Here is a 21,989-nt window from a genome sequence, read left to right on the forward strand (position 1 = left end):
ACGCGATATTTGAAACTTTAGAGAATAAGCTTGTCTTTAATTTTTATTGAAATTTCATATTTTGAAATTTAGAAGGACATTTCGCCATTTAGGTTTAATGAGAAAATCGAAACCCCGTAAGTTAGGGTACGATTTCTCGGATCACCAAAACGCGAAATGTTACCTTATAACAAAATTTCTTTCATTTTGAAATTTAAAAAGGGTTCTTTGCTATTTAGGCCTAACCAAAAAAATCAAAATCCCGTAAGTTAGGATACGATTTTCTCGAATTGCCAAAACGCAAAGCATGGCCTTATATTGAAATTTTCATTTTTTGCGTATTTGGATAAAAAATTAATGTAACGTTTAAAACAATGTGTGAATGAAGGGTTACATTTATGGAATGATAATATACAACATGGAGAAATAATTTACGACCAAAATGTTACACGAATGAATCACTATAGCATGAAAATACGAGTAAACGAAATAATACACATAATGGTAATAATTACACAACACAACACATCAAATACAAATATTAATAATCAAAGCAAACGAAACAAAATAATATATGAATCAATTTAAAGAAAATAATAGCTCAAAATAAATGATTTATAAAGACAATTCAAAATAAATAATAAACGATCCAAATAAACAGAATATAAAAAACTAAAATAACAATGAAAACTGTAATGGCCCAAATTTTCCCGGCCCGATACAGATATTAAAACCCAGATATAAAAAGATATATAAACTAAATAATAATAAAATGTCCCGTTTTACAAAGCCCAATACAATTCGGGTCCAATACCTAGTTACAGATCCACTAAGCCCCAAATTAACCCACCTAAAACCCGATACCCCGGCCCAATTACATTGAAGCCCAAAACGAAAATTTTCAGAAACCCCTAGCGTTTCCAAAATTTTCAGCGCCGCAGCCCTAGGCATTCAGCCCTAGCACAGGCGCCGCAGCCACCAAGGCTTTCCCTCGGCCCCACGAGCCACGCCTTCGAGCCACTCCACGCCATGCCACGCGTCTCCGTACCCGTACCTGCAATGCAACAAACGCAACGCAGCACCAAACAAAAAAGGACAGATAACAGTTGTAAAAAAATTTCAGATTTTGATTATTTCTTTTGGATTTTTCGGCACTATAAAGGCCGATTTAAAAAAATCTATAAAGGGACCACGAATATTGCATCAAAAATTTTTGAAAGAAAACCAATAGAAAAAGATAGTTTCTAAAGGTGATTTTCTGGGTTTTTTTTACCAGTTATTTCTTTTTTTTCTTTTATTTACTTTCGTGTTCACTAATCGGAGAAAGGAGGAAGGAGACTCTTACCTTCGCAAACGCGCGCCGACGAAGCCCTCGTCTACTCCGCCCAAATCGGAGTCCTCGTCTACTCCGCCCAAATTGGAGTTTAGATGGGGGGTTTTCATGTTTGAAACGGCGCAAGAGGAGAGGGGAGAGACAAAGTTTTTTTTTGTTGTGTTTTAGTGGCTGAATAACCCTGTTTAGGGTTTTAAAGTTGGTTCTTATTAAGGTGTTGAAACGGCGTCATTTATGACCTGCTTCAGTAGCCTTAAAACGGCGCCGTATTGGCCACATAACCCGCGCGTGTGACCCTACCCGGGGAAGGATCCGCGCGTTTTGCGACATTAGGGAGATTTGCGCAAATGGTCCCCTCTTTTTTGTGCCGGATTCAAATCGGTTCTTTTCCCTTTGTAAATTCCGCCCTTTAATTTGCTTCTCGTTTTATTTTAATCCATGCCGCAGCATAGCGTTTTGAAGGGTTGGGAATATTTCCCTTTCAGTCCCCCATGTTATTCGCGCTTTGTAATTTGGACCTTTCCTTTTATTTATTTCAGATTTCTCCCTCGAATTACTGCTTTAGTGCCAATTTAATCCTCTGTTTCATTATTATTGCTAATTTTGTTTAGTTTATTATCTTTACTATTGTTATTATTAGTATTATTATTTGTATTAGTTTATATGTTTATTTATCTATGTACATGTATTATTATTTTGTTATTTATATTATTACTTTAAGTTTTGAATTATTATCATATATTAATAGTTAATTTCATTACGTATTTTTATGTAGTATTATTTTATATTATAAATAAAATTGTATTACCACTTTGGGTTTATTATACATTTGTTTCAAAATTTATTATGTATTATTGTTTAATCTTCATTATGTATATACATACATATATATTATTATTTAATGTACTTTGATTTATTCTTTACATAATATTTACTTTAAAATTTATTTGGACACTATTATTTTATGTAGTATTTATCTTTAACCATATTTTAATTTATTTCAAATTTTCATTTATATATTATTTATTTTAAATTTATATTTAATTTCCTCTCTTTCATATTTTTAGTTATTTCAAACTTGTACATTGTATTAATTCGCTTGTTTCTTAGTATTTATTATTATTATTATTAGCTTTTTGTTGATATTTACATGTGATGTGAAATTATCGTCTATGCGTATGGTATTTGTTTATTGGTATTCATTTATTATTAGTGTTTATTAATATATATCGTGACTTACGAATTATTATTTTGAATCATCTATTATCAATACATCACACTTTTTTCGTTTAAAGGGTTACATAAAAAATCGTCTAAGTATCAAAACCAATTTATTCAAAAGTCTTCAAGATAAAACAAAGTTCGGTATTTGGAATCTTCGAAAGAATTGAGCCCTAACGTATTGGGTTCCAATTTTCTTCGTCGAATCTAAATGATCGAGATTATTCTTTAATCAAAACGCAAATAAAAATTCATTCTCGAGAATTCGATACGTTGTGTCCTAACATATTGGATATGACATGTTGTTTTCTCGAGACAAGAATTTTTCTAACAAATAAAAATAAATGCAATATTCGATATTTAGGAATTTTGTGAAATCGAACCCTAACTTACTGGGTTTTGATTTTTTTTTCATTTGACCCAAATCGGATATCCTTCTCAAATGCATAGATTTAAAAAGTCAAGAGATAAATTTAATTTTGAGGATTTAAAATGTTGCACTCTAACTTACTAAGTGTGACGATTTATTTCTTTAAAATAAGTGAATCTCATCGTCCAATTCATTTTACTCAAATTCTCTTTTCAAAGGATCGTATTTTAAAATTTTTTCAAAGTTTCGACACTAAGACATTAAACAATCGATTCGGCACCAATTTTGGGCGTTACGAGGGTGCTAACCCTTCCTCGTGCGTAACCGACTCCCGGACCTATTTTCTCAAATCTCGCAGACCTAAAATTTATTTTTAATGGTGAACCGATCACACCTTAATAAAATATCGGTGGTGACTCCCATTTTCATTTTTAAAAGTCGATTCCCATTTTTAAACTTACAAAAAGTGGTTTCGACAAAAACAATTAAAAATAAATAATATATAAAAACATATGAAACAATTTTAAAAAATATATACATACATAAAAATTTGAAAGATATACATACATAAGTTTACAATAAATAATATATAAAAGAAATTTAAATAAGTTTAATGTAAAACAGTTTCAACTAAATAATAAATGTGAAAAAAATTAAAATAAATAATGATAAAAGAGCATTTTTTATAAATAAATTAATTAAATGGACTGAGGATAAAGTTGAAATGGAATTAAAATTTGGGGTTTAAACTGCAAATACATAAAACAGGGCTGCAAGGGACTGAAATAGAGCGCGCGCAAGGAATGAAGGACTGATCGGGCAATATTCCCTAGTCCTAAAGCGCAACGTTTCAGCGCGGATTACAATGAAACAAGTATAAATTTTATGGGGCCAAAATGAAATAAACAAAAGGGTCAGATTGCACCACGACGCAAAAGGGAGGGACCCCACACACAAATAGCCCATTCAACGCAAAAACACACTGATCCTGTGGGCTGCTGGGTCGGGTTGTGGGTCAGGGTCAAAACGACGTCGTTTTGGCACTTGAATCCCACTTGCAAAACGGCATCGTTTTGTTAGGCTATTTAAGCAAAAAAATTTTCAAAATCTCATTTCAGCCATCATTTTTTTAAAGAAAAGACTTCAAAACCTTTTCTTTTCTCTCAAACCCTTCCCTTCTCCGGTCCTGGGTACGGCCATGGACCGCCGTCTGCACCGCCGTGACTCCGCCATAGGTGGTGGTCGAAACGACGCGAAGATCATTTTTTTAAACCTGACTTAAAGATCGTTTGAAGGCCGAGCCTTCTAGGCCCAAAGGCCGAAAGAAGAAGACCCCCACGCCTCTCTCGATCCAATTTCGGTGACCAATAAGGGTCTCCGGCGACGGGATTTGCGGGGCGATTCCGAGTATCCTCTTTTCCTCTTTTCTTATTTGTTATTTGATTTAAAAATAAACATAAAAAAGGTGAAAATCAAATCAAACATATATTAAAAAAACTAAAATAAAGGCAGAAAATCACCTCCGAAATATTGCTTTTTCTTTTTATTTCTCTAGTGTTTGTAAAAAAAACAAAAGTGAGATTTGGGCTTTAATAGCCAAATCGAAAACTATTTGCTTCTTCTTTTTTTGTCTGTTTCCATGTTGTTTTTTTCTTGCCTTTGTTGTTGCATGTTATTCTCCTTTTTGCAAGTGTTAGAGGCGTGCTGTAATGGTGGCAGAGACGGTGCAGTTAGGCTGGCGGCTAGGGGTCAGAAGACCTAGGTACGGCACACCTAGGGTTTTTATTTGCTGAAATTTGTTGGACTCTGGGCTACTGTTAATCGGGCTTAGTGTTATTTTATTTGTACTTGGGCCGTTTGGGCCTGTTGGGTTAGGGTATTTGGGTTTTATTTCTTTGTAATAGACTGTGGACTCTTTTTTTGGTTTAAGTTGGGCCCCGAGCAAAATTTGGGCCTTACACCATGGATGCTAGACATATCATTAGTATCAAAGCCACATCGTCAGGTGCTAGCCACTAGGACAAAGAAGACGAATTGGTGTGTTATAACAGCCATCGATGATCTTGTTCTTCCTAGAGCTCAATTTAAGGTTTTGAATTATTATGATCAAATGTAAACAAAAAAGAGTCAATCGAGTCACCACAAGCTCAAGATAAGCGAGTCATTGTAGACCCAAGAGAACACGAGTCATTACCGACTCAGAAAACTTCTTTCAAGGGAGGAGTCAAAGGAAAAACCTATTGCCTTATTATTATTTCGAATAATTCACTTGCTAGAAAAAAAAAGGTGGTTGACGAAGGGAACAAGGGTCGTGGAGGATGAGTGGAAAGATGGTGCTGAAGATCTCCGACAAACAATGCACAAAATATCCTATGTAGAGTCGTCACTAATCAGTTTTAGGCTAGTGTGATTAGTCACCTATGAGTTTATTCAATTTATGATTTACCTAAGTGTAAACTAATGAAAACCTTAAAAGAACAGACTCAAGTTTATGTTATCGTATTTAGGTTCAAGAGTATAGGTATGTGTAGGGAAGGATTAGCCCTTATAAATATGTCGTAACCTTGTAATGTCCAAACTTGAACCTTAAAGTCTATTTCAATAAAAGGGTAGTTAGGTAGGTATTGATACCCTTTTTCCATGGGTAGATATTTTAGTAGTGATACTAATACCACTTCTTAAGGCATCAATTCAGGACCACTCTCAAACGTTCAATTGGTTATTAACTTGTACTTGTATTAATACCTCTATTATGGGTATCAATACCTAATTGTAGAGCATTCTCTAAGCAAGATCAAAACACGTTTATAACTTTCAACATTAGATATTCCCTCTCCAATATTCTTAAATACTTCTAAAGTACCTAATGATAAGAAATGCTACATGAAACATCTTATAATTGGATATAACCTCACATGATAGACCCATTTCAATTATTCTTATTACCATGTTACCACATTCTAGCCAACTAGGAACTTCTCATCTCAAACATATTATTTCATTAGAATAAGCCATCCAATTATCCATGCCAACTTATAACTCATATAGAAACATTATAAGGCACCTTATTATGTAACCCAAGGGCAAAGCAAATAATTTTGGATTGTGCGGTCAACTATTTTAAAAATTAAAACCTTTATGAAAGTCATATAAACTAAGTAGAATTTCTTTTAGAATATTTTTCCATTACTGTTAAACATTTAAAACAAATATGTCTAAACATAAAGGTTTTATGAAGCCAATATATCACTTATAATTTTCTTTCACAAAAATAAACACCACTTAAGTGCTTTTTGTTGTCATGAGAATGCAATATATCAATTTTCCAAACATAAGATTCACAATAGTCACACTACCAACAATAATTTCTAAGTAAAAACACTAAATTTCTAATCAATCTTAATTTCTTCAAGGGTTTGTATTAATCAATCTTAATTTCTCCAATGATTTGTATTAATCAACCTCTAAAATTACTACCCAATCATGATGTTAGGAATCTCATACAAATTCAATAATCGTAAAATCATTCAATAAATTAAAAAATCTAAATCTTGCATAAAAAAATCCTACTCTATCATAAGAAAAACACAATCCTAATTTTCTAGAGATTAATCAATAAAGCATGAAAAGAAAAGAAGAGTTGTTACCAAATTGGGAGATCAACATGAAAGTATTGAAAGATTAACACCTATCTTTTAAAAATTCTAATAAAAGAAATTTGAGGAAAAAGTGATAGTGTTGGAAGAAATTAAAAGAATTAGGGATTTTTTAGTTTTAGTGATGGGAGAGATTCATTTATTTTTATATAAAATAGTTTATTTTATAAAAATTTTTGGAAAGTCAATTAATAATTGAATTTGGGGGTAATTGCTTGTAATTACATGAAGATGACATGTTTCGGTAGCCATTGTAATTGTGGGTCCCACTGAAATGGATGTAATTAGAGCACCGCAATTACAGTTTTCGATTTTATGAGGAGGGTGAGAATTGGAGTAATTATGCAGGTAATTACACCCAAATTTAATTTTAAAAAATTACTTTATACAAGTTTAAGTTATAGTTTTTTTATATTATAAACATAAACATATATGCGTGTTTGGAATAATTATAAGCATTTAAAATATTTTAAAAATATAAATCCTAAAATTAAAATATTATTAAATGTTTAAACTTAAATCATATATAAACATGTTTGGAAAATCATAGAGTAATTGGATTTGAGTGTTATTATTTGCAATTACCCGTGTAATTATTCAAATTCTCACCCTCTCATTTAGAGTTGAAAAGTGTAATTGCGTTGCTACAATTACACCAAATTCAGTGAGACCTACTCATTACAGTGGTTACCCAAACATGCTACAAGTTTGTAATTACAAGCAATTACATCCAAATTCAATTAACAGATGGCTTTTCAAACGCATTTTTAAAGTTAAGTAACATTTATATATATGATAATATATTGTAGAATATACCAAAAGGAGAACTAGGATTTTTTTGAATTGTTTGCTTATCTAAATTCATAAAGTAAATTTATTATTTTGAGCATTTATGTATTATTTTTCCAACAATTTCTCCTCATTTGTAAGCTTCATATGTTGTTTTATTTAATGTGTTAAACTTCTCTAAATGGAGTGAACAAGTCAAGCTCTATTTAAGTGTTTTAGATCTTCAACTTGGTATTATTAGAAGATAAATTGACTATTATTACTGACTTAAATAACGAGAAAGAGAAATTGTACCATAAGCAATGAAAGAGGTCAAATAAGTTGAGCCTTTCTTTCTTCCTTTTTTTATTTGCAAATGGAAATTGCTAAAAACATTAAAACCAATATTTCACAAACTAAAAGTACAAAAGAATATCTTAAGTTTGTAGAAGAACATTTTCATTCTACAAACAAGTCATTCGTTGAGACTTTAATGACACAACACACAACCATGAAGTTTGATGCATTAAGCGGAATGCAAGAACATATCACTGAGATGACTAATATTACAACAAGGTTAAATACCTTAAGGATGATGGTGGATGACTTTTTTCTTGGTATAGTTCATTTTGAACTCACTACTTTCGAATTATGGGTCATTTCAAATTAACTATAACATTATTAAAGAAAAGTGGGATGTTAATGAATTGGTTAGTAAGCTCAATCAAGAGGAAGCGAGATTAAAGAGTTAAGGAAGTCATTCCATCAACCTTGTAGGTTAATAAGTTGGCAAATGACTTAAGGTGAAAACCAACAAGTTTAAGAAGAAGAAAAACACATTCTATAGTTCTTAAATGGCGAGAAAAAAGAATGAATGAAAGATTAGTGTCACTTCTATAAAAAAGAAAAAAGTGGTGTTATTAGAAAGATCACCAAAAATGCAAATCTTGGTTTGAAAAGAAAATAATATTTTCTGGTTTTGTATGTTTTGAATAAAACTTAATTGAACTTTCTAATAATATTTGGTGGTTGTGCTCCTACTCATGTATGCAACAAGATGCAGGGATTCATTTCGATCCAAACTACAAACCTAAATGAAGATTTTCTATATATGGGGAATCGTATGAAGGCTCTAATTGAATGTGTAACACCCCTATACCTGGTTCGATCCAAGGAACCTGATATAGGAATATTATATTTGGTGCCAAAGTGATTTTGGCTAATCACTAATATATTTAAACATTAAAAATATATATATAAATTATATTTTTGTCCCTACTACTTGGAATACACTTGATCTTCCTAAGTACATGCCTTTTTATCCAGAATTTTGAAACATACCCTCTTGACACTTGGAGATGTGATGAGATGGATGCTCACAACCTCAATTACAACTCTTCAAAATCATAGTACCTGATCTGCGCACGGAAACAACCGTACGTTGAGTATTTCATACTCAGTGGTATTACTATAATTCAAATAATAATAATAATAATAATAATAATAATAATGGAATATAATTATCAAGCATATAACTATCAAATTTTTCAAATATCAATTCATTCTTAAACTTTCATTAATTAACAATAACAATATATATATATTTTTAGCTATTCTTCAATTTCATTCACATATCATATGTCTTAATTTCAATCACTACATGAACATTAAGTTCGTGCCTTTCATTTCCAATCTCAATTTCAATACACAATTCAACTTTCTCACATTTTAATTTTTTCAATCAAATTCATTTAAATTTTTTCCATTTCGGTTATTCACCCTATTAACAAACCCGGACTTTGACAGATACACGGATTCTAACCCAAACACACCAGTACGGCACATTGTACCTAAAACGGTGCATAGTACCTTATCAGTATATGACACATAAGTGCCTAAAATGACGCACGAAGTGCTTGAAATACGACACATAAAGTGCCTGATCGGCAAAGCTGATAAATCTCGTACTCTTCCAAATCCTATGGCATGCCAACTATATCCGACTTAGCCCGGCTAGTTAATAGGGTATTCCAAATCTTAATTAAATTTTCACTTTCATACCAAATTTGAGATCACTATTCAATTTCAATTTCTCATTCAAATCAAAATACAATTCAATTATACATACACATTCACCATCCAATCCAATTCCCATTCAACTCAAATATTAATACTTACCTTATACTCATTTAATAAATATAAAAATTTATATAAATCATTTAATAAAAAGTAATTTGAATTATGGTAATACAAACCGTAAATCTTCCGTTTTAGTCCTCAATATCTTTCTTTTTCCTTTCGATGCCAATACCTCGGGTTATTTGTTAGCTATGAAAATAATAATAATTTACATTATTAAGTACAGCACTAATTTACAATAATTAATTGATTTTCTTTTCAATTTATACCTTAATTCCAATTTAATCCCAATTAACTCATTTACTTTTCTAACTCAATTCATACTTTATTTCTATTCAATTTCCTTCCATATTCTACTTAATTATCTAATGTTCATAATAAAACCCTAATTTAAAACTTCTTTCAATTTAATCCCCACAACACAAAACTTATAGCCTACTTTACAATTTAATCCTTTAATCAATTCTAACTTGAAATTTATTCAATTAAACCCCTAATTCATTATTTTGTTCAATATGAACTATGTTAAAAACCTAAGAACTTTCAAAACTTCAACTTAAATTCAACAAAACCTTGTTCTAAAGCTTCTAAAACATCAAAATTAAAAGAAAAGAGCTTAATTGACTTACCTATTAAAGCTTTAAACCTTCAAACTCTAGTTTTCCTTTCTTTCCTTTCTTTTCTCCCTGTTTCGTTCTCTGTTTTGTTTTTTTGTTTGTTTTATTTCATTTAATTTGTTTATTCTTTTAGTTATATTATTATAATAATATAATATAATATAATACATATATACTTAAATATTAAGTAATACATGTTTTATTAATATATATGTATATTATTTTACACATATAATTATTATTACTATACACTTATCTATTATCATCAACATCCAATTGTCCTTAGTTTATAATAAAATCTATTTACTTAAATAGAAAATAATTAAATAAATATATTACAATTGTACAAATATAATTATTACACGTGTTTTATCATCACCGAACATTTATCATAATTCAATTTATTTCTTAATATAATATTTATAATATAATTAATTTAATAATATACATTAGAATTAATTTATATATTTATAAAATTAAATCATGTAAAAATCTAAGATTTTTACAATCTAATGCCGCCTCAATTAGGAAAAACGGCATAATTTCCATTTTGGTCCTTTATATTTTCTTTTCATCTATAATTCAACTTTCTCCCTTTATTCAATTCAGTCATTTCTCCTAATTACCCTTAATTAAGCTAAATTCACTCAATTAAAACCTAATTAAACACACTACTAGACTCATAAATATTTCTAACAATTATTTATGAACCCATTTCATTAAGACGAAGGCCCGATAATGTACTTTTTCGATGCCCATGAATTTTGGGTCATTACAGAATGTATAGGGACTTATCATTTGGTCTTTGATATTAGTCATCACTTAGACTTATTTTAAACTCTTTATGAGCCTCTAGTTTTTAGGAACCTTATTGTTGTTTCAAAACTTGATTTTTAGATTTAATGTTAAGTTTAGATACGAATATTTCAGTTTATTTAAGAATAATATTGTTATTGATTCTAGAAACTTTATTGATGGTTTATTATATTGAAACTTAAAAAAAAATCTAAATCCATACTTGTTTAGTTGGAATTAAATGTAGTATGCTAAATAAATATTTTCTTATTTGTGCATAAAAGTTTAGGTCATGTTTCCAAACAAAGATTAGAAAAATTAGTAAAGAATTAATCCAAACAAATTTAATTTCATTGTGGAAAATTTTAATATCTAATTTGTAAAAATATTAATAATTTGCCCAATATACAAATAAACATATAAGATAACAATATTTATTTATAATATAAGAATTAAACTATTCAAAATTATTATTATTCGTAAATTTTTAATTATTTTAAATTTTATCTTTCAATATAAATTTAAATATAAAATTTTTCATACAGACTAATATTACTTATTATTTGTAATTTATTTATCAATTATTATATTTTAACTTTTTATATGATTATGATATAAGCATACTTGAATTCAAGTCTTTCTTGTTATTATATAGAGTTGTTCATGGGCCGAGTCGGGTCCTAATAAAATTCTAGGCTCGACTGATAGGCTCGAGCCTGACTAGAAAAATGGATCTAAAATTTTTCCCAAGCTCGACTCAAATAAAAATATTAAAAACTAAGTTCAGCCTCGTTCGCCCGTATTAAAAAAAATTATTTTGTTTTTATATAAAAAATTTTAAAAATATAATTCATCAAAAACACTAAAAACATTAAAATAAATGTTTCCCAACAAATTGAAAATTAAAAAATCTACTTAAATAACATTAAGATATGTGCAAATTAACAAACAAATGCCTCAAAAATAATAACAAAATTAACAATAAAATAAAATTTATATAATATTCAAACAATAACAACAAAATAGTACCAACATAATAGTAAAATGACAGTAAAATAGTTAGAAAATGGTAGAAAAATAGCAGCAAAATAGGAAAAACAGAAACAAAAACAAAACAACATTTTTTTTTTACAATCGGGCCAAAAAAACCTTACTTGAGGTCTAGCCCATTTTCTAAACGAGCATTATTATTTTTGACAAAACTCATATTTCAAGCCTATATTTTTGTCCAAACCCTCTCACTTTTTAGATAAGCTTTTGGGCTGAATTAGGTGGTCTGACCCATGGACAAATCTATTATTGTAACAACAGTTGTACCAATTGAGTTAAAACTCAATAAAAAATATACTTTAATTTTTTTTAATTATATAATAGTAGGAGAGGAAGAAAAGTGATGACATAATTTGAATCCGTGACATTTATATTTATACTAAAAATCTTATCACACGTGTATGCATTCAATATAAAGAATTAATCAATCAAATAATAGATAAGAAATGGCTTGATTTGAAAATAAATGAATTTCTTGTCATATAATATTATTCTCATTAAATTTAACCTTAACTCAGGTGAAAAGGGGTAGGCAAAACAAGGGTTCTACCCTTGGTTAAGTAAAAGAAGACAAGAGAATAAATTTTTCGGTTTTTCATCCCCTTTATGCTATTTTTTATTTTCCATATTAAAAGGAATTGGGAATAGTTTAGTTATTTCCTAATTAGATCAGGAGTTCTATTAATAATATAAATACATAAATTTAAGGAGAGAAAATATTTTTATGGTAAAAATTATTATTTTTAAATATTTATATAATCTTAAAAAAAATTATTAGAAATAATTTCAAACCATTTATGACAAACAAATATTTAGAGAAGCAAAAACCTAATTTTAAGGTTAAACCGTTAAAAAACATCGCGTAGCGCTGTCACTTCCACTTTTGATTCTCTCTATCGCTTTATATTTTTTCCTCTGCCTCGCAGTTTATATTTTAGGGTTCCTTCGAAACAAGGTGATCTTTACAAATCTTTTTAACTTTTCTTATCTTTCGCCTGTTCTTCTTTGGTACGCTAATCTTCTCTATCTCTCTTTTTAATCCTTAATATTTGACCTTAAATCTGCATCTTTTCTGCAATCTTCTAATTGTTCTTCTTTATCGATTAGGTTTTACTTAATTGCTTATCGGCTTCTGATATGAATAATTGATTTTTTTTTATAATGCTTTCGATTGCATTCTGTTGCTTTTTATTTGGTTATCGGTTTATGACTGTATTAAATTATCTGATTTTTTATGTGAATTCTGGAGTTATATTCGGTTGTATACGGACTGTTTCTAGGGTTTTGCAGAAAAGCCAGAGTGACATAGGTAAATTCTGAATTTGAATGTATACAACAATACTGCTAACTAACTTACGGTTTGATTGAGATGATACAAATTGTGAGGATGACAGTATCGACGATAAAGAAAGGGGAAATTTTCTTCTTTTTTCCTTTTTATTAAACGAGATGTGTATCTTGCTATGTTAATTTCTTTGACTAAAGTAGTTTGGAGATTTGTGCCTGCTGTAGCCTGTTTTTTGTTGTTGCAGTAAGTGCTTTCTTATATGCAGAAGCAAATACCACATGCTTCTAGATAGTTTAAAATTGAAAACTAAAATTTTGTAAACTGCTAATGCATGATCATTAATTTAGTATTGAGAAAATCACATTAGAATGTGTTGCATTTGGATTATTTTCTGTTTATAAAACATGATCTGGTTTTTTTATTGTTCTCTTTTCCCTTTTTAGCAACACTTGTGGAAGCAAAATTGTGACAACCATGGAGTGCATAATGTTATATGTACTAAACTTGTTTAAGCAAATACGATGAATTAATTTTGTTATATGCTGTAGCCAGTCATTTACCTTTTTATTACAAAAAATTTGGTGCCTTTAACCATTTTTAATTCTCACAAAATATTTCTTTTGAATGTTTGGTGGCATCATAAGTCATTAGTTGCTTTAATGTCTGGAGAGTGTTTACATCTTCTGGGTTATTTGTCATAAGTTGCTTTCTATTCTTTGTTGCTCATACTTTGAAATCTTCTTGCTCGATTATTACATTTGTTAAGCATGTTTCGTCCATTTCTCAATGCTGATTTGATGATGGCATGTTAATTTCAAGATATCTATAATTCATTTAACAGGCGTATGCTAGTTGATAATTTTGTGTTGATATTCCTTTGCTGAAAAAAAAATGCAGCTTACAGGATGCCAGAAGACGTTGAGTACCGTTGTTTTATAGGTAATCTTTCATGGTCAACCTCAGATAGGGGCCTAAAGGATGCATTTGAGAAGTTTGGAAATCTTATCGAGGCTAAGGTAATGAATAATGGAACTCTCTCATCATGATATCTCTTATGTTATTCTTTTTTAAGAAAAAACTTGAGTTCACTGATTTCATCAAATTGAATCCTGGTCAAAACTTGTATTTCTGTATGTCCCTTTTACACAGGGAACAGTTTTCATTAGTTTATAGGCTTTTTTTCTGTCTTTGTTGTCACGATTATGCTGCCACCTTCTATTTCTGACCATGCAACCCCTCTCGCTTTTGAAAACTATCCCTTCTACCTGCAGATGTTCACTTATGCTTCAATTTGGGGTGAAGGCAATGCAAAACCTGAAAGACATAATTACTTAGATGATAGGAATATGTGAACAAAACTAGTAATTGTAATGTAATTATTTATTTAAAGCATTATAACTGATGAACTGTTATAGAACTTTATTCTTTTTTAATACATTATGGCATTAATTTTTATGGTTTTGTTTGCACAACCAAAATTGACTCAACTTTTTCTTGATTCAGGTTGCTGTCGACAAGATTTCTGGACGTTCTCGTGGATTTGGATTTATCTCTTTTGATGAGAAAGCGGCCATGGAAGAAGCTATTGAAGCAATGAATGGAATGGACTTGGATGGGCGGAATATAACAGTTGATAGAGCTAAACCTCAACAAGGGTCTGGGAGAGATTATGATGGTGACCGTAACCGCGGACGTGATCGTGACCATGACCGTAACCGGGGCTATGATGGCGGGCGTGGATCTAATGGTGGGGAGTGTTTTAAGTGTGGAAAGCCTGGGCACTTTGCTAGGGAGTGTCCTAGTGATGGGGCTAGAGGTGGCAAGTATGGTGGTAGGGGTGATCGTCATGGTGGAGGTGGTGGCCGTTACGGTCCTGATCGGAATGGAGATCGATTTGGTGGGCGCAGCAGGGATGCAGGTAGTCGTGGGGGATCTGGAAGTGATAGATACAATCGTGATCGATCTGGACCCTATGACCGTCGTGGAACTGGGGGTCCTCGTTCTGGTTAAGATGACTGCTTGTGGTATGCATATTTATTTTCAATGTTCTTTTTTGCTTGCTATTTTCCTGTCTTCTTTTGGATTGAAATTTATATTATAATTGGACTGATGGAAGCATACTCTGATTGCAGCTGATGAACTAGGTTGCTGCTTTTTGGCAAAGCATGAAGTTTCTTTTTTACAGAATGTGCTCTCTTCATTGTTGTCTGGGTGGAACAATATAATAGTTCAGTCCTTTGAAGTGTGAAACTTGGCACAAACCTACAACTATTTATGTGTTCGTAAAATGCTGTGTTCGATGGAGTTTTGTGCTTTCTTGACATGCACTTTCAAATATGGTCTTATGCTCTCTGCTCCATTTTTTGTGACTCATGCATTACCAACAGCACTTGCCGTTACTTCTGTCCAACTTCTCGTTGACTTTTTCATTGCCCAATTATGGAAGATGGTTTGGTCTTTGCATGGGTATTTGGAAGAATGACGGGGAGGGGTTCACCATTTGGGTTTTGCTTTTTCTCACTTGTGGAGTAGAATCTTTAGTTAGAAGTAATGCCATTTTGTCTGCCCTGTTTTTGCTATCTAGTAAATAAACAGGAGTCAAGCGGGTAATTTATTTTCCTTATGTATTGCTTTGCTCTGTGCTAGTTTTTTAATTAATAGTTTGCGCAGTATTAATGCTGTTGACATTTTGGCAGGATGCTTGGCCGTTTCTGGTTTTTATGGATACTTTATTGGGTTTCTTTGTTTCTAATTGGGCATGGTTTAATAAACTTTAAAATTGCGAGTGCTTTTGGGCGCAGCAAGGCCTCTGCATGCTAATTGAATATTAAGCAGACCCAATGTTCATGGCGCGCTGATGAAAGAGTTCCATTTCCACTAAAATACATCAGCAGCCGCTGTTATTTGGTCCCATATGTCTATACTATGTTGCTCTGTTTGGGTTCAGATTGCCCTTCTTGCCTAGTTTTTCTACCAGGCTCTAGTGTCTCGATCTTTTTGGCTAAGTTCAGACAAGTTGTTGATATATAGTTCTTTCGGCTCAGATCATGCTTTTCAAGTCCTTTACGGTTCGTAGTGTCAAAACTCTTCGACTTTGAGGTTCAGTTTGCTTCTGGGTGTGTAGCAGATTGGTACCTTCTGTTCTTAGCCCTTTCTGAAATATCCCTGAAAGGAAGTTGCTCTTTGGTTCCTTAGTCCTTAAATTGTTGGGGTGTGGTATTTGCATGATGAGATATTTTCTCGGTTTACCTGCTTAATGCATTCTTGCATACTCAATTTGTTTGTTGCGTTTATCATTTTTTTTCCCTTTTCTTTTTGCTGATTATACCTACGTCGGTGCTTTTTGTATAGGACCTACCGGTTTGGTACTAGACTACTACTAGTAGATGATTAACTAGGATATAGTTCCATCAATTCATTGAATGAAATTGAATTCATGTTCTTGTAGGTATGCTTTTAGCAGTAGCTTTTCTTAGGATCCAACCATCCACAAAACTACTTTAACTGAATCAAGATTTCTTTATGTATGTATGCATGCATGAGTATGTACACTCGTAACTCTGATGTGTGCTTATTTAGAAGGGATCCTTTTTTTCCCTGCATCTGGATTTATGATATAACGCTGGGAAGTCGTTTAGAGGGCATAGCAGGGACTGGGGATTGCAATTTGGCAATTCCTATGAAAAATGACTTGGATGCGTATCATGTTCATGCAAATTGAGTGGGTTTTGGTTGTCATCAATTTCGAATGATTTTGATATCGGGTTATATTTTTTTTATATTTTTGGATCAGAGTATTTTTCTTTCAAAATAATTCTCAAATTATTTTGAGTTTGGAGCACATTCGGGTACTGATATATTTTACTGTCAGTTTTTGTTTAAGTTACAGTAGAAGGTCAATTTCCTTCAATTCATTTGAACTTTTAGAAACTGGCAAGTTGGTTATTATTTTGTTTGACATCTAAAGCAATTTTGGTGAAAGCCTGGAAGAGAAATTTGAATTAGCGAAAAAAAAAAGAAACTCGTAGAATAGGGTAGTTGATATTTCCAGGATTTGTGAGATAGGTTTTCAATCTGAAGTAGTAGAACGAATTTAGCTTTCATGACTTGTGGATTGATTATTTACAGCATTTTCCATTAATACTCGCTACTATTAAGTTAGATCATCTACTAAATTTATTAGAAACTTGAAATAATATTGATTCCTTTATTTAAATATTTAGTCATTTTACCATCTCAATCAAGCAATATTTTGACATATTTATAAGGGTTTTTTTATTAATCTTTGGCTATTTTTGAAGTGATTTTATTTATGGAATCCATTTGTCCAGAATATTTAAAAAGTGCTGTATAAAAGGAATAATACACACGAAAATATGTTATACTTAACCTTTTTACTTAATCAATAGTGGAATCTAAAAGGAACAAAATAAAATTTACACATGACATAACTATATCGTGAGAGTGAGACTGAACGTAATTGCGGATGGTAGGACTTGAATCCTAACCTTTAAAGTTTAGGGTCTCAACTTTTATCAATTATGTTAAAGCCTTTGGCCTTGATGATTATTATTTTTATCGCATTGCACATGATTTTGCCTAATTTTTAATTACTAAATATATTTTTATAATAAAAATTCATTATTTTGAAAAATAATTTAGATAATAAAATAATGAAAATAAAAAGAAAATAGAAACAAGTAATAATAAAATATTAAGTAAATAGATAAAAGTAAATTGGCATTTGAATATGAGTTAGAATTTCACATATAAAAATCATCACTTTAATACTTCACTGCTTTTGACATAATATTTTACAACATAATGAAAAACAATATTAATAATTATATAAATAATAGTAGAACTACTGAATATCAAATAATAATAACTAAACATCTCAAATAAGAATGAGAATAATATATATATATATATATATATATATATTTTTTTTTTTGTGATGAAAACAAAATCTATTAAAATATGTTTTATATATATGTGTGTGTGTTGGTTTGTGAGACATGGTAACAAATAAGCTTAACACTCCTTTTGATTCTTGCATTATAGTTATATTATCAGTTTGATATTTGTATTATTTTTATCAAACTTTTGTACTTTATTTTTATTATCAGTTTGACCCATATATTTTCGTTCTATTAATCCCTTACTTCAACTCAAATTTTATTAAAAAAATAGACCAATTAATGGCACGCTCACATGTCAAGGAAAAAATCACTTGAAAATGTTAAAATATAAAAAAAACTAAAAAATCATTAGAAATAAAAAAATCATAAAACTCCCCAAAATCTTAAAACCTAAAAAACATAAAAATTATAATCTATTTTTGAAAATTATAAAAATAAAATTATAAGCATGCAAAACATTAAAATAAAATAAAATATTCATAATCTAAATAAAATTAACAATTATAAGTATATGAAACTTCAAAAAAGTTAAAAATGTCTTTCTTTAGAATTTTAGTTTTAGAAAATTTTAGATTTTTATGAATTTATTAAAGATTTTATGGATCCTTTTAAAAATTTAGGGTTTTTTTTGCATTTTATGAATTTTTTATATTTTAAAGAAATTTTGAGTTTTTAGTAAAAAATTGGCTATTTTACCAAAGTAGTCCAAAAAATATTATATTTACAAAAATAACCCAGGTTTAAAAACAATCACCAAAATAACCTAAAAGTAACAGTAAAATTGGGTTGTGGCCTGTCAATGGCTGGAACCCACTCGTATTTTGCACCCATGATTGCCTAATAATTGTGTTAGACTTAAAAAATTTAATTTTTTGGGTTTTGGCCTGTCAATAACCGGAACCCATGTATTTTTTTAAAATTATATAATACTGATATATGAAAAAGGAAAAAAAAGAAAAAGGAAAAAAAAATTTGGGTGCTGGCTTGTCAATAGCCGGCACCCAGTACAATTTAAAAAAAAATTATTTTTTGTGTCAGAATCAGATATCAGTATACGAAAAAAGTAAAAAAAAAATTTTGGGTGCCGGCCTATCAATGGCCGGCACCCAGTACAATTTAAATTATTTTTTTAGTGTCAAAATCGATATCGATATCTGAAAAAGTAAAAAAAATTTGGGTCTTGGCCTATCAATGGTAAGCACCAAGACAATTTAAAAAATTCTTTTTTTGTGTCGAATCGATATCGAATCTGAAAAAATAAAAAAATTTGGGTGTTGGCACATCAATGGCGGCACCAAGACAATTTAAAAAAATTTTGTGTCGAATCGGATATCGATTATCTGAAAAAGTAAAAAAATTTGGGTCTTTGGCTTTGTTAATGGCCGACACCACCTTGTAATGGCCGTCATTAAACTCTCTATATAGTGAGTGGTTTGGGTGTAAATGGAATGAGAAAATTTTTGAGAGAGGCATAAAAATTATAGTGTTTCGTAGTATATTAGGAAATGAGTTTTTTTGGATCGGATAGTGTATGGAGTTTTCCGTAGTGTACAACAAAATTTCGGGGTTGAATTATATATTGTCATATTTTAATGGAGTTGAATTATATACTGTCATATTTTCGTGTAATAACTTTTTCAAACGTTTGTATTTTTATATTATCGGGTAATAATTTATTTTTTTGTATTAATATTGTAGAATGATTGTATTTTTTTGTGTATGTAAATTTAATTTATCGTGTAGTATTAGTTATTAGAATTTGACAGCCCTAGTTGGACTGCTATGTCTTGCAGCGTAATGCTTACCTCCCCACATGGGAGGTGGAATGTATGTGTCTCCGGGCGCCATCTTTCAACTAATGCCGATATTAAATCGGCCCGTAGCTCAGATGTTTGAATGTACGCGGCAACCCCAAAACCCGCGACATTCAAATACGATATAACTCTTTGGTCGGGAAAATAACCGGGATCATGCAACCGGGGTCTAACAATTCTGTACAAATCCTGCATTTATAGTAAATATATAATGTTATATTTATCGTTTTAAAAACAATTTAAAAGAATATTTAAAATTAAAGAAGACATTTTATTTCTCGATTACCTTGTGCACAATGCTTGCAATGTGGTTGTTGTCATTTAAAAGAACATTCGGATTGGGATCCATGTAGTGATATGCGGTCGTCGACGATTGATAAATTTTGGGAAGAGCGGCGGTCGTCGGCTGTGGTTGAGAGTGGTGGGTGGAATGACCTATTTATAGTGGGGGACCATTTTGAAATGAGGGCAAAAGTGGAAAAAAGATAATACTTTTGACAACTTTTTTTTTCATTCAATTTAATTTATTTCAATGTTTGAAATTAAGGCATGCCGTAAATTGCTATAATTGTTCTGACTAACTTTTCAAATTTCATTTATTTCTATTCCATCTATCTTTGACTCACTTTTCAAATTTCATTTGTTTCTATCCAATTTATTTTGACTCACTTTTCTGAATTTCATTTAATTCAATTCAATCTCATTTATTTTAACAAATCCATCTGACACTCTTTTTTTTCATTCAGTCTCATTAATTTCAAATTTTTTTCCTACATCTAACACCTTTTTTTTTCATTAAATCTCCGCGAACAACTCAACTGGACTAGAATTTTCTATTCTAGGCGGGAAATAAATTGCTATCATTGTACCAAAATCATCATCATCTTCAAGCTCCATTTCTGAGAACTTTAGCGGATCAGTTGAAATCGGAAATCTATAAAACAGTCTCGACATTTGCTTTCCGCAACAGCTTGCTATCTTTGTACTAATTTTTCGTTTGAAATCCGACAACGAAATCTATTTGTTGAATCTCATTCCTATTTTTTTCCGGCTTTGAAATACACATCTTTCTTCATTTGTATTTATCATTTCACCATCGAAATGAACATAAACAAACAGTATTTGAGAACTCATTTTCAAAAAATATTGCTTTCTTTTAAACAGAGGAAAAAAAAATTCAAACTAGACAAAATGGAATATGAAATGCCCTATATATATATGATAAATTTGGTGCCGGCCATTGACAGGCCAGCACCTAAATTTTTTTTTTTACTTTTTTCGTATATTGATATCTGATTCTGACGCGAAAAAAAAGGAATTTTTTTTAAATTGTACTGGGTGCCGGCCATTGATAGGCCAGCACCCAAATTTTTTAATTTTTTCAGATATTGATATATCGATTCGACACGAATTTTTTTAAATTGTCTTTGGTGCCGCCATTGATGAGCCAACACCCAAATTTTTTTACTTTTTTAGTATACTAATATCGATTCGACACAAAAAAATTTTTAAAAATTGTCTTGGTGCCGCCATTGATAGGCCAAAGACCCAAATTTTTTTTTTACTTTTTCAGATCTTGATATCGATTCGACACGAAAAAAAATTTATTTTTTAAAATTGTCTTTGGTGCCGACCATTTGCCAAAGACCCCAAATTTTTTTTTCCTTTTCCTTTTTTTTTTCTTTTTCGAATATCAATATTATACAATTTTAAAAAATACATGGGTTCCGGCCATTGTGGTCAAAACCCAAAAAATAATTTTTAAGTCGACACAATTATTAGGCAATCATGGGTGCAAAACGAGTGGGTTCTGCCATTTGTGCCACAACCCAATTTCTTTATTCCTTTTAGGTTATTTTGGTGATTGTTTTAAACTTGAGTTATTTTGTAAATATAATATTTTTGGACTATTTTGGTAAAATAGCCAAAAAATTTCATATTAATATTGAAATTTCTAAAAAAAGCCTAAAATAAGCAATTTTAAAAGTTTTATGAAAATTTTTAATTTTTTTTGATGTTCTGCATACTTGTAATCTT

At 30.5% G+C, this 21,989-nt stretch overlaps 1 protein-coding gene across 2 annotated transcripts; it reads left to right on the forward strand.

The window, feature by feature from the left end:
- The first annotated feature begins 12,719 nt into the window (after positions 1–12,719).
- On the forward strand, positions 12,720–15,968 carry LOC105787944 (glycine-rich RNA-binding protein RZ1A). Of its 2 annotated transcripts, none has more exons than XM_012614574.2 (4): positions 12,720–12,883; positions 14,114–14,232; positions 14,720–15,240; positions 15,349–15,968. In XM_012614574.2, exons 2-3 carry the CDS (start codon positions 14,122–14,124, stop codon positions 15,224–15,226), a joined length of 618 nt encoding a protein of 205 aa, XP_012470028.1. In that variant the 5' UTR covers positions 12,720–12,883; positions 14,114–14,121; the 3' UTR covers positions 15,227–15,240; positions 15,349–15,968. The 2 variants fall into 2 exon arrangements, with proteins under 2 accessions (XP_012470028.1, XP_012470019.1); XM_012614565.2 differs by having other exon boundaries at positions 12,780–12,936.
- The last annotated feature ends 6,021 nt before the right edge of the window (positions 15,969–21,989 follow it).

This window comes from Gossypium raimondii, chromosome 7 (genome assembly GCF_025698545.1).
Source record: "Gossypium raimondii isolate GPD5lz chromosome 7, ASM2569854v1, whole genome shotgun sequence".
NCBI classification, from domain to species: domain Eukaryota; kingdom Viridiplantae; phylum Streptophyta; class Magnoliopsida; order Malvales; family Malvaceae; genus Gossypium; species Gossypium raimondii.

Bases quoted from the DNA above. Each gene is read 5' to 3' on its own strand.
- LOC105787944 (XM_012614574.2), top strand. From the start codon at position 14,122: ATGCCAGAAGACGTTGAGTACCGTTGTTTTATAGGTAATCTTTCATGG. The intron at 14,233-14,719 runs GTAATGAATAAT...TTCTTGATTCAG, and splicing joins GAAATCTTATCGAGGCTAAG to GTTGCTGTCGACAAGATTTC.